Consider the following 14,562-nt stretch of genomic DNA (forward strand, 5'->3'; position numbering starts at 1 on the left):
AATAAAATTTTTAAAAAGAATTAAAAACAAAAAGACTCTACCATCCAATGTAGGGTACAATGGTTCAATCCCTGGTCAGGGAACTAAGATCCCATATGCTATGCGGCAACTAAATCAACAAGCTGCAACTAGAGAGCCCACACACCACAACTACTAAGCCCATGCACTCTGGGGCCCGAGCCACAAATAGAAGCCCACATGCTACAATGAAAGATTCTGTGTGCCACAACTAAGACCCAATGCAGCCAAATAAATAAATAAATAGTTTTTAAAAAGTAAAAGCATAGAAAGTGGTACACCAGGAAAACAGCCACCATGATTTGACTTTGAGGCAAAAATTGTTACTAGAGCTAAAGAGACATATTATGATGGTAAAATAGTAAATCTACCTGAAACATATATGATCACAATTATAAACATATACGCACCTAACAACAGAGCCACAAAATACTTAAAACAAAAACTGACACAAAACACAGCAAGGAAAAACAGAACAAACAGAAAGTAAAGAACAAAGAAAACAGAAGGGAAAAATTAGACAATGTAATAATAACAGAAATTTCAATGTCTTATTTTAATAAATTAAATTAGGCAGAAAATCAGCAATTCAGAAGATCTGAACAATATAAACTAAGTAGACCTAACAGACTTCCACAGCACACTTCTATCTCACAACAGTAGAATATACATTCTTATTAAGTGCATATGGAACACTCTCCAGGATAGACCATACAGTGGCCATAGAACATGTCTCAAAAGATGTTAAATTATACAAAGAAAATACAGTCTCTAACTACAACAAAATTAAATTAGAAAAGAACAACATAAAGATCTAAAAAATGCTCAAGTATGTAAAAAATAATTAAAAACAAAAACCAACTAAACACTCCTAAAAACAAAGAGGCCAAAGAAGAAAATTCACAAGTAAAATCAGATAACACTTTGAGTTGAATGAAAATTAAAACAAGAGACCAAAACTTACGTATCCAGTAAAAGCAGTATTGAAAGGGAAATTTATATATAGCTGTAAATGTTAGAAAAACAATACCTCAAATCAATAATCTAATAACTTATCTTAGGAAAGCAGAAAAAGAAACTTAACCCCAAAGCCAGTAGAAGGAAGGAAGGAATGAAGATTAGAGTGTAAATAAATGAAATAGAGGAAAGAAAATCAACCCAGAAAAATCAACACAACCAAAGGTCACTTCTTTGAAATGAGCAACAAAATTGACAAACCTTTGAACAAGGTCAGAAAACGCTCAAATTACTAAAATTAGTAATAAAAGTTGTTGTTGTTATTTAGTTGCTCAGTCGTGTCCAACTCCTTTGCAACCCCATGGATTATAGCCCACCAGGCTTCTCTGTCCATGGGATTCCCCAGGCAAGAATACTGGAGTGGGTTACCACTTCCTTCTCCAGGGGATCTTCCTGACCCAGGGATCAAACCTATGTCTCCTGCATTGGCAGGCAGATTCTTCCCTGCTGAGCCACAAGGGAAGCCCATTAATGAAAGAGAGGACATCACATACTGACTTTACAGGAAAAACATTTTAAGTTAATATTATGAAAAACTGTACAACAACAAATTAGATAACTTAGAAGAAATGAACAAATTCCTAGAAAGACACAAATTACCAAAAAAATGAAAGAGGAAATGGAAAATCTGAATATGTAACAGTATGAGGGAAAGTGTTGCCTCCTGTCCTATTTTTTGAACAAGTTTTTGAAAGATTGATGTTAATTCTTTTTTAAAGATCAGGCAGAATTATTAACACTAAAAAATCTTCCTATAAGGAAAGCTCACGTGTAGACTGCTTCATGGGCCAGTTAAATTCAGTTCAGTTGCTCAGTCATGTCCAACTTTTGCAACCTCATGGACTGCAGCACGCCAGGCTTCCCTGTCCATCATCAACTCCTGGATCTTGGTCAAACTCATGTCCATCAAATCAGTGGTGCCATCCAACCATCTCATCCTCTATTGTCTCCTTCTCCCCCTGCCTTCAATCTTTCCCAGCATCAGGGTCTTTTCCAATGAGTCAGTTCTTCACATCAGGTGGCCAAAGTATTGGAGCTTCAGCTTCAGCATCAGTCCTTCCAATGAATATTCAGGACTGATTTCCTTTAGGATGGACTGGTTGGATCTCCTTGCAGTCCAAGGGACTCTCAAGAGTCTTCACCAACACCACAGTTCAAAAGCATCAGTTCTTCGGTGCTCAGCTTTCTTTATGGTCCAACTCTCACATTCATACATGACTACTGGAAAAACCATAGCTTTGACTAGACAGATTTTTGTTGGCAAAGTAATGTCTCTGCTTTTTAATATGCTGTCTAGGTTTGTCATAGCTTCATGGGTAAATTCTACCTAATGTTTAAAGAAGAAAAAAGAGCAGAGGAGGCAACACTTTCCCTCTCATTTGGTGTCCTGGCACTAAAACCAAAGATGTCACAAGAAAATTACAGACCAATATTGCTTATAAATATAGATTAAAAATCTTCAAGTAAAAAATAATAAAATTGAATATAGACACATATAAAGAGACCTATGCATCTGACCAAGTGGGATATGTATCAAGAATGCAAGGTTATCTAGAGGGGCTGGATGGGGTGGGAGGTGGGAGGGAGGGCATGGAAGGAGGATACATAGGTATACCTGTCTATGGTGGATTCATGTTGATGCATGGCAGAAAGCAACACAACACTATATACCAATTACCCTCCAATTAAAAATAAATAAATTTTAAAAAAGAATGCAAGGTTAGTGTAACAAATGAAAATTAATCAATGTATCATATTAGTAAAATAATGGACAATAAAACAAATGACCATATCAACAGACACAGAAAAAGCATTTAACAAATACTAGTACTTTTCCATGTTTTTAAAAAGCCACTCAACAAATTAGGAACAGAAAAGAACTCCCTTAACCCAGTGAAGGGTGCCTATAAAATCCCACAGCTAACAATTTCATGACAAGTAGCTGAAAGCTATGATCAGGAAGAAGAACAGAATGTCTACTGTCACTACTTCTATTCAACACTTCACTGGAAGTTCCAGCCAGGGCAATAAGACAAAAAAAAAGAAATAAAAGGCATGTAGTTTAGAAAAGAAGTAAAACTATCTTTATACACGACATGATCTTGTACGTAGAAAATCCTAAGAAATACACTCATACACACACACGTACATGCATGTACTCGACTATTCAAGATAATAAACGAATTCAGCAAGGTTGCAAGGTACACAGGATATAAATCTATATACCAAGGTACACTTTATTTCTATTTGCCTGTAATGAATAATATGAAAATGAAATTATGAAAACCATTTCATTAACAAGAACATTAAAAGAATAAAATAGGAATAAATTCAATACAGTGCTAAATTTTCAAGTCTTGCAAGACTTGCAAAGTAAGTACAAGACTCTCTAGGCTGAAAACTACAAAATATTGTTAAAAAAAATTGAAGACCTAAATCGACTTAAAGACATCCCAAATTCATGGATTGTCAGACTCAGCATTGTCAAGATAGCAATATTCTCCAAAGTGATCTACTGATTCAATGTAATCACTATCAAAATTCAATTCAAATTTCAAATGTCTCTTTTTTCAAATTGATATGCCGATTATAATATTCATATGGAAATGCAAGGAACCTAGAAAAGTCAACATCTTGAGAAAAAAGATAAAAATTGGAATTCTCATCACAAGGAAATTTTTTTCTATTTCTTTAATTTTGTATCTAAATGAGATGATATGTATTCACTAAAGTTACTATGATAATCATTTCAGGTTGTAAGTCAAATCATTCTGTACAATTTAAACTTATGAAGTTCTGCATGTCAATTACATCTCAATAAAACTGGAAGAAAAAAATACTTTTAAGGTCATTCATGAAAGACAGGAAGACTGAGGAAATATTTCAGATTAAAGAAGATCAAAAAGGAATGATAAGGAAATGTTATGCATGATTCTAGATTTGGATTCTGGCCTCTGGGCTTCTGTGGTACCTCAGATGGTAAAGAATCTGCCTGCAATGTGGGAAACATGGGTTCGATCCCTGGGTCAGGAAGATCCCCTGGAGAAGGGAATGGATACCCATTCCAGTATTCTTGCCTGGAGAATCCCATGGACAGAGGAGCCTGGTGGGCTACAGTCCATAGGGTCGCAAAGAGTCAGACACGATGAATGACTAACACACTAGAAAAGAAAAGGAGACATTGTGCGGTGGGTGAAATTTGAATGGCATCTATGGTTTGGATGGTAGCATTCTATCAGCGTTACCATCTCAGATTCGGAGGCTTGCACAAAGGTTAAAGAACAGTATATGCTTCTGAGGAAATACACGGTGAAATATTCATGGGTGAAATAGCAACATGTCCGCAACTTGCTCTCAGACTGATCAGAAAAGGAAACATTAAAAAAAAAAAAGAAAGAAAAATTATAATAGAGGTGAAAGGGGGAAAATGGCAAAAGCTAACAACTGTAGGATCTGATTTAAGATGAGTTCTCTGTACTCTTCTTTAAGCTTTCCCGTACGTTTGAAATTATTTCACAATAAATAATACTAAAAAAAAAGGCCAAATTTAGAAAACTCACATTTTCGCATTTCAAACTTAATAAAAAGCTATAGCAAAGAAGACAATATAATATTGGCACGAAGACAGAATACAGATCAATGGAATAGAACTGAGAGTTCAAAAATAAACCCTTATGTTTAGGGTCAATTAAGTTTTGATAAACGTGCCAAAACAATTTAATGGAAGGATGAATTGTCCCTGCCAGTGCACGGCTCTGTGAGTTTTTGTCATAGGAGCTCTACTGTGAATTTTGTCAAAGGGACCAAAATTGCAATTTTTCCATTAGGCAGAAAAATACATATAAAAATACATTCCAAAGTTAAATGCAATATTGGTTTTCAATTATTTATGCTGTTCCTTTCCTTCCATTAGCACTGATGAGTGAATAGATATGATGGTACTTTCTCTGCCTACAAAATTAAGTTCTGTTTAACTCTACTGGTTCTTTCATGATAAACACAAGGATTTGTGTTTCAATTAAACTAAGGTGGAGTAAATATTTTAACCATATTTTGATCAGTACCAAGATATGCCAAAAACAAATTATAAAATTATTTACCTAGTAAAGTAATACGAGTCATTCTTGTGGTAGAGGAAAAGAATAAGAAATCTAGGCAGGGGTGTATAATACTCTTACAGTAAGAGACCACAAATATTTAAAATAAAAAATACAATCTACCACCACTTGCCAACTAGAAGTTCTCAACACATGGCAGGTGTTTAATCCATACTTGAATGAACTAAAATGAACAATTATGAAGCAGTCTTATATTCTGTAGGCATTTAAACTATTTCCTCCTCTTTTCTCCCATAGTAACTTTTAGATTATGCGCAGGTCAGGAAGCAACAGTTAGAACTGGACATGGAACAACAAACTGGTTCCAAATAGGAAAAGGAGTACGTCAAGGCTGTATATTGTCACTCTGCTTATTTAACTTATATGCAGAGTACATCATGAGAAACGCTGGGCTGGAAGAAGCACAAGCTGGAATCAAGAGGGCGGAGAGAAATATCAATAATCTCAGATATGCAGATGACACCACCCTTATGGCAGAAAGTGAAGAGGAACTAAAAAGCCTGTTGATGAAAGTGAAAGAGGAGAGTGAAAAAGTTGGCTTAAAGCTCAACATTCAGAAAACGAAGATCATGGCATCTGGTTCCATCACTTTATGGCACATAGATGGGCAAACAGTGGAAACAGTGGCTGACTTTATTTTGGGGGGGGCTCCAAAATCACTGCAGATGGTGACTGTAGCCATGAAATTAAAATACGCTTACTCCTTGGAAAGAAAGTTATAACCAACCTAGATAGCATATTGAAAAGCAGAGACATTACTTTGCCAACAAAGGTCTGTCTAGTCAAGGCTATGGTTTTTCCAGTGATCATGTATGGATGTGAGAGTTGGACTGTGAAGAAAGCTGAGTGCCAAAGAATTGATGCTTTTGAACTGTGGTGTTGGAGAAGACTCTTGAGAGTCCCTTGGACTGCAAGGAGATCCAACCAGTCCTGCGTGTTCATTGGAAGGATGGATGCTGAAGCTGAAACTCCAATACTTTGGCCACCTCATGCGAAGAGTTGACTCATTGGAAAAGACCCTGATGCTGGGAGGGATTGGGGGCAGGAGGAGAAGGGGACAACAGAGGATGAGATGGCTGGATGGCATCACCGACTCGATGCACTTGAGTTTGGGTGAACTCCAGGAGTTGGTGGTGGACAGGGAGGCCTGGCATGCTGCATTTCATGGGGTCGCAAAAAGTCGGACACGACTGAGTGACAACTGAACTGAACTTTTAAATATCTTTTGTTTTGAATAGAATTTGTGTTTATTTATCAATTTCGGTTAGTAGAATCCATTCCTTGAGGACAATAGTTTGGTCTTGCTCTTCTTTGGCCTTCTGCTAATCAATCAAAATTGATTAATTCATTTCCTTTAAACATCAAATTTCACTCTAATTTACCCATCATATGTACGTGGGTATTTTAATGTGTTTAGTGATTGTATTATCTTTTTGTTTGCATTTTTAAAAATGCATATTGTAGTAACATGTACATATATTTTTAACTGTTGACTTCCCAGGTGGTGCAGTGGTAGAGAATCTGCCTGCCAGTGCAGGAGATGCAAGAAACAAGGGTTTGATCCTTGAGTCAGGAAGATCCCCTGGAGTAGGAAATAGCAACCCACTCCAGTATTCCTGCCTGGGAAATCCCATGGACAGAGAAGCCTGGCAGGCTCCATAGGGTTGCAAAAAGTCAGACACATTTAAACACAGACACACATTTTTTGTTATTACATATCTCATTTTTTCTTACTTTTTAAAATAACATAAATGGTGTATTACAGTTACTTTGTTTCTTACCCTTTTTCATAAAACATAGCCATCTGTGTTCATACAACCAATTTCTTCCAGCTGATGTTCGGTGTATATCCACCACATTTCACCTATCCACTGTCAGTGATAGACAACTACATTGCCTTAAACTCCCTGTCACCATAAAAAAAATACTGTGAGGAATATTACTCTATAAGTGTCCTCATGAACTTGTATATCTTTGTGATATACACTCAAAAACAGAACTGCCATGCCATAGGATATGTATATATACTTAATTTCACTGAATAAATCCCTACCAACATTAACTAGAATTCTATTTTTCTCTAGCTTAATAAAGAGTTACCTCATTGTTCTAGTATGCAGTTATCTGCTAATTGTTTTAAGCATTTCTTCATGTGTTTACTAGTTTTAGTTTTTCTCTTCTATATACCTTGTTTATATTTTGCTGATTTTTGTATCCCCAGTGTTTATCACCATCTCCTATACATTATAGGCATTAAGATTTTTTTTTTTTATCAATGAATGTATACAAGAACAAGAATGTATGAAAGTATAAAGTATCCAGAAGACTCGTTAACAGTATGGGTGTAGAGGATAATTTAAAATGACCCCAAGCTTAGAAGCTCATGTTCTTAAATGAAATAAGGAATGCAGAAGAAAAGTCAAATTTGGCAAACAGAAAGGAATTTTGCCCTTGTTGAATTTGATGCACCTAAAGATATCAAGTATGAATTTGGAAATATGAATGAAAGAGGTGAACTACAGAGCCAGACTAAGCAGGGATATGGCAGTAGCAGTTAGCCTAGTGATACGAAAAGTCCCTGGTAAGCCTCAGAATGACTGAGAGAAAAGATCCAAAAACAGCCAGGCCAAATCTACATTAAGTATGCAACTCATGACTTAGCTTAGAGTACTAATATCGATCAAGTCTATATAACAGATGGTCTCAATCAGGGAAATTATAGAAATGGGTTACTTTTCCCCCTAACATGTTCAAATTGTAACTAAACAAAATGTATTATCAACTATAGATTGCTACTACACTGGTTGTCTCAATGGTCTTTCTTTTTTTTCCATGGGCAACCAATTTTCCAATTTAAATTATAAGACCTTAATAAGTAAGCTTTTAAAAACAACTCTAAATATATTCCATTATATTTTCAACAACCTTATTGCTTACTTCTAGAAAGTATTCAAAAGTACATTGTACCAGAAAAACCATGAACACGGAAAGTACCCATCAATTGCCTTGCCCCTTCTAAGAAGCCCTGGAACACAGGTCACCATGCAGGACTGATACACTGGCCAAAACAGACTGGACCAGGATTGGTACCTGAGCCAAAGACAGCCAACAAGAAACTGCCTTGCCAAAGGGCCTGATGTGCAATTTCTGCCTAAGAAGGATACTTTGCAGTGGTTTGTGCCTAGACAACCTGATCAGATCCTGGCTCTAGGAAAATCTGAATATGAAACATACAGAGTTAACAGAAGCAGAATAATCATGAGAATGACTACCAGTATTGATACAGTATCCTGAATGGTTCTACTTACAAACCTGAATGGTGAGACAGTTTCCTAGGCATTCTTCCTAACCTAAATATTTTTTCACTAAACTACTATTTAAGATAACTTGATCTTGCATCTGTTCTTTATAACCTGAAAAGGCCTAATACTCTTTTTCTCTAACTTGTATGAAAGCCACAAATTCCCTCCTAAACCAGTGGTTCTTGAACCTAGCAACACAGCAGAATCATTGGTGGAGTTTTAAAATATTAAAATGTCCCATCAGGGATGGGGGTCAGGCATCAGTACTTTTTTCCAGGATATCACATAGCACACAAGAATGAATGAACTAGCATACATGTGTAATGGCTGAATCTCAAAAATATAATATTGGGTGAAAGAAGCCAGATATAACAAAGTAAATACTGCATAATTCTATTTATATAAAGTTAAAAAATAGGCAAGATTAATCTATGGGGGAGGAGGAGAAAAGGGGAAAGTTTCTGGGCTGCTGGTAATGTTCTTTTTTTCTTTTAATTTAGGTGCCACTTGAACAGGTATGTTCATCTTTTGACAATTTACTAAGCTGCTTGTGATTTGTGTACTTAATTGTATGTATGCTACACTTAAACTGAAAATAAGTTCCCATTAAGGAAAGAAAAGTAGTTCTCCTTTGAGGTTCATACCACCCACCTATTCATCCTTAGCACCTGCCTCCCGGACACTTCATCACATCGAAGATTTAGGATCCTGGTCAACAGCCTTCTTCTATACTCTGTCTGCTGTACTAAGTTGCTTCAGTTGTGTCCAACTCTTTGCAAACCTATGAACTATAGCCCACCAGGTGCCTCTGTCCATAGGGTTCTCCAAGCAAGAATACTGGAGTGGGTTGCCATTTCTTCCTCCAGAGGATCTTCCTGACCCAGGGATCAAACACTCGTTTCTTACTTCTTCTGCATTGGCAGAAGGTTCTTTACCACTAGTGACACCTGGGAAGCCCTCTTCTATACTCTAAATCCTGCCATAACTCTGAGTGACTTTAATGTCCATGTGATTGAGCCACTCAAAAGCCTCACCTTGCTGTTCTTTGGCTTCACCTTCTTAGAGCTTTCAGTCCACTGCAGTTACACTGTCCATGAGTACACCCTGAATTTACCATTTTCTGGAACTTGTTAACAGCTTAAATTATAAACTCAATAAGCTGTTCTCTGACTACAACCTCCTATTTCAGTTTTGACTTCCTTACTGTCCTACTCCTGTTCTTTGAGCCAATAATATTATCTACCACAGAAAACTTTTTGTGAGAATTAAGTTAAATGATGTCATCAACAGCATAATACAATGTCTGACACACAGGAACTGCTCAGTACATGGTAGCCATATTTCAATATTATGCATTTTATTATAAACAAACATTTTTCAGGGCCCAAATTTTCCCCAAATTCACTCAACTTTTGGCATTAATGAAATCTGGCTTTTGACACTATATTTCTCCTGATCCTTTTAAATGAAAGCCAGTCCTCCAGCTATTCTTTCTGATTCAAGAAGTCAGGAAGAAAGATCAGTACAGACCTGTTCTCAAGGCTAATTCCACATCAGTGTTCTATCATCATGTTTGCTCAAAAAGCTCTTACCTTTCAAAATGAATGTAAACTATTTTCAGAATTATCTAACCAACATTCAGGACTCCTTTCTACATTATCCCTTATTATTAAACTCTAGGGCTTCAAAATTAATACAGATCATCTGTTTTATACCTTGGCTTTACAGATGCTTCATCAAGGTTAAGCCCCATGATCTGGACTAAGATCAGAGATTTCAGATTCAGATTGACCACTTACAACTGTGTGACTGTGGCAGAGTTACTTAACCTTTCTGAATTTCAGCTTCTTTACCTGTAAAATGCTCATAACAGCAACTACTCATTGGGCCATTGTGAAGCATAAATGTGAAAATTCACATAATGCACTTAGCAAAATGCCTAGTGCAATAGCTGTGATCACTATCATTAATTTTTAGTAGTTCTTCCACATTTCTCCCTGTCTCCAAACCTGCTCAGGTCTCCTAACATGTTTTTCCCCCAGTTTCATTGAGATTTAATTGGCACATAGTCTCCTACTTTTTTTTAAATGAAAAGACATCTTTTCTGGAACTTCCTACCACCATTTTAAGATCTCTTCCCTACTTTGACCATAACATTTTTCTAAGAGTGATGTACACCTCCCTTTCAGAGGAGACAAGGAGTAATGGAAAGATCAGGGACTTTGAAGCCAAATATACCTGTGTTTGAACCTGGTTCTTCCACCTAGTAGCTGTATGACCTGGACCCAGCACTTTTTCTAAGCCTCAGTTTTTTCATATGTAAAATGGGTATATTACCCCCATTTCTTAGGGTCATCAAAAAGATTAAACAGAAATAATACATTAAAGCAGCTGGTCAAAGTAGGTGCTAAATGAATGCCAGTTTCCCACCCCTTATCCTTTCCCTCAGTTCAGTTCAGTCGCTCAGTCATGTCCAACTCTTTGAAACACCATGAACTGCAGCACGCCAGGCTTCCCTGTCCATCACCAACTCCCGGAGCTTCCTCTAACTCATGTTCATCGAGTCAGTGATGCCATCCAACCATCTCATCCTCTCTTGTCCCCTTCTCCTCCTGCCTTCAATCTCTCCTAGCATCAGGGTCTTTTCCAATGAGTCACTTCTTCACATCAGATGGCCAAAGTATTGGAGCTTCAGCATCAGTCTTTCCAATGGATATTCAGGACTGATTTCCTTTAGGAAATCCTTTCCTTAACCCCTTATAATCTGGGGATTCCCCAGTGGCTCAGCAGTAAAGACTGACCTGCCAATGCAGATGTAAGAGACACAGGTTCCATCCCTGGGTTGGGAATATCCCCTGGAGGAGGGCATGGCAACCCACTCCAGTATTCTTGCCTGGAGAATCCCATGTGCAGAGAAGCCTGGTAGTCCACAGTCCATAGGGTTGCAAAGAGTAGGACATGACTGAAGCAACTGAGCACAACACAACATAACTCTTTACAATCTAGGTTCTCATTCTACCACTTTACCTCACTTCAGCTCTTATTAGCATTATGACTTTGGGGAACTTAATTGAATTTTCTTAGCCTTAGTTTTTCATTTGTAAAATGGTGATCATAGTATCTTCAACATAAAGTTGTCTTGATAATTAAGTGAAAAAACATACACAAGGTATTTTAGCAAGGTGCCTAGCCTTGTAGTAAGCACTTAATAAATGGCAGCTACCAATGACTTTTTACTGGCCAAATCAAAAAACTGTTCAACGGTCTCCTTCTCTGGGTTTTGGTGACAACATACTTTTCAGGTTTGCTTTTTAACCATTGACCACTCAATCTCTCTCTGTACTCCCTCCATGAAGTCTTTCTTTATTCTCTTCAACCAGGTGTGAGCTCTCTTCTGAACCCTCAGATCACTTTTTACTTCTCCTGAGGCAAAGCACTTCCCCTACTTTGAATCATTATCATTTGTTATACAATGCTTAACTTAATTTCTTTTATCTCCATTGCCTGGTATTTATTTATTCATGCAGAATTTATTGAGTACTTAATATAAGTCATACTTGTGCTTAGTACTAAGGATAAAAAATTAACATATAATTACTGCTCTCAAGTAGCTTATCATTTAGGAGGGTAGAATAGACAGTAAATAGTCTATTACTTGCAGTGTGATAAGTCCAAAGGTAAAAGTATGCCCAGGGTCCTCTGGGAGCATAAAGGCGAGTTACTTAGACTGGGGAGATCTGGGACACTATCTCGGAAAAGGCATTTTGCATTTAGCATACGGGGAGGCAGTACACAAATCACTGTTAAATCAATCAGTGAAATATGAATAGGAACTAACTACATGAGGATGGTAAAGGGCACTTCAGACCCAGAGAAAGAGCAGGGAAAAAGTACAGATGTTAGGAGAGTTCCTGAAAGATAGGAAAAGAAGCTGGAAAGGCAAGGCAGGCTGGGCTGTTCTAGACACATAAGAGTCTGACCTGAGCCCAGAGGACAGATGATGGCGTACCAATAAAGATTTTTAAGTAGTGGAGGAACATAATCAGATTGCCATTTTAGTACTCTGGCAGTGCAGGGGAAAATGAATTCCATTAGAACCAGGCTAGAGGCAGCGAGTCCAGTTGGACGGGTATTGTAGTAATTCAAATAAATTATGAATGCAGAAGAAGAGAAGAGCAATGGCAACCCACTCCAGTACTCTTGCCTAGAGAATCCCTTGGACAGAGAGGAACCTGGTGGGGTGCTGTCCATGGGGTCACACAGAGTCGGACACGACTGAAGTGACTCAGCATGCACGCATGCATGAATGCAGAAATGAAGTGAGAACGGCTTATCAAGCCCGATATAGAGCCTGAATTATTCATATTTGTATCTCCTGCAAGAGTGCATTTTACACTTAAAACCTGCTACAAATATCTACCCATAGATTTTTGTCGACCACTGTTACTGAAACTTACTGAGGGAACTGCAGTTGGCAGACAGTTGGGTCACTTCCTGTACAGATTCCTAAGTAAAAGGATCATTCCGCATTGCAGAACTCAAAAGAAACAGGTTTGTTATTCAAACCCGTAGAGTAACAGCAGTGAATACAAACCCGCGCACTGCGGAGAGACCTCTCTATCCTGGTCTATTTCACCAGAAATAATTTTCGAACGAAGTCCTCCAAAGGGTCGTGAGGCTCCGCCCTATGCACTCAGACAAATGCCCAGGCTTTTTTTCTCTTTGTTTCAGCTCAAGACACAAGTCTGTTTGCTGCTCGTCGCCCAGGCGGCCATTTTCACCCAGCAGTTTCCCAGTTTTCACCCCACCGCAGAATAAAGTCAACAGCAGGGAACTGAGGAGAGTACAGTTCCAGGCTGCTGCTGCTGCTGCTGCTAAGTCGCTTCAGTCGTGTCCGACTCTGTGCGACCCCAGAGACGGCAGCCCATCAGGCTCCCCCGTCCCTGGGATTCTCCAGGCAAGAACACTGGAGTGGGTTGCCATTTCCTTTTCCAATGCATGAAAGTGAAAAGTGAAAGTAAAGCCGTTCAGTCCTGTCCGACTCTTAGCGACCCCATGGACTGCAGCCTAGGCAGATGTATTGAGGCTTCAAACCGGTTAAAGATTCCCTGACCTTGCTAGTTCTTTCGCAACCTCATCTCCATCTCGCCTCTTGCTGTGGGACTCCTTTTTGAAGTTAGGAGGACCCCTTCTATGGTTATTATAGTGCTATCAGCACTCCAGAAACTAAGCAAGGTATTTTTTTTTTTTAACTTACCCTAAGGGCTGCCATAGCTGTGACCGCCTCCGCCCAAGTCCTCGCACGGAGAGCGGAAAGGGACAAAACATTTCAACTAGATTCCACTTACACTAGCCTCAGCCAGTCCCGCCCCTCGCCGGCTGGCTCCGCCCTTTCTCCGCCCTTGTAGTGCTGTTCTGGGAAGCTGCAGCAGTTTGTCCTTTCTGGGGAGAAATGATTTAACTTTGTAATTGATTGTCGCCGTCCCTGATAACACCTTTCAGAATATATTCTCCATAGACCATTTGAAAGGTACTTTTCTGGGTACAGAACTTTTCATTATGTTAGTTGTTTCTGGGATATGAGATTTTTTCTAGCTGAGGACTTAAAATCCAAGTTCAGCTGCCTTAATAAATACTGATAGTGAAAGTCCCTCAGTCGTGTCCGCCTTTTTGCGACCTCATGGACTATACGGTCCATGGAATTCTCCAGGCCAGAATACTGGAGTAGGTAGCCATTCCTTTCTCCAGAGGATCTTCTCAATCCAGGGATTGACCCAGGTCTCTCTCACTGCTGGGGGATTATTTACCCTGAGCCACCAGGGACACCCCCCTTAATAAATAACTAGTTACAAAAAGAACGGGTTATTTCTACAATACGTGGGCAAGTTCATACAGTCTAAGACCATGTGACTAAGCGCCTACTATGTGCCCGGCAATTGTTCAAAATAGAAAATAATGTAATACCTTCCGTCACGGAGCTTACAATTCCAGGAATAAAAGAAACAGACAAATGTTACAAAATGCCAAGTGCTATGAAGGAAAATAAAAAGAGTATGGGGATGAGGTGTGAATTTACTGATTTCAATCCATTCAGTTCAGTGCAGTGT

The 14,562-nt window shown here is 38.5% G+C and overlaps 1 protein-coding gene across 4 annotated transcripts in view; it reads right to left on the minus strand.

The window, feature by feature from the left end:
• The window catches only part of APOOL (apolipoprotein O like), a 139,984-nt gene extending 126,168 nt beyond the window's left edge, over positions 1 to 13,816 (minus strand). For 3 of the 4 annotated variants that reach the window (XM_070784308.1, XM_070784312.1, XM_070784311.1), the window contains exon 1: positions 13,713 to 13,816. In XM_070784308.1, coding sequence (XP_070640409.1) covers positions 13,713 to 13,727 — 15 coding nt within the window. In that variant the 5' untranslated portion in view covers positions 13,728 to 13,816. The remainder of the gene's footprint in view (positions 1 to 13,712) is intronic. The other variant, XM_070784310.1, reaches the window with a different exon arrangement.
• Positions 13,817 to 14,562: the final 746 nt, after the last annotated feature.

The sequence above is a fragment of the Bos indicus genome, chromosome X (genome assembly GCF_029378745.1).
Source record: "Bos indicus isolate NIAB-ARS_2022 breed Sahiwal x Tharparkar chromosome X, NIAB-ARS_B.indTharparkar_mat_pri_1.0, whole genome shotgun sequence".
Lineage (NCBI taxonomy): Eukaryota > Metazoa > Chordata > Mammalia > Artiodactyla > Bovidae > Bos > Bos indicus.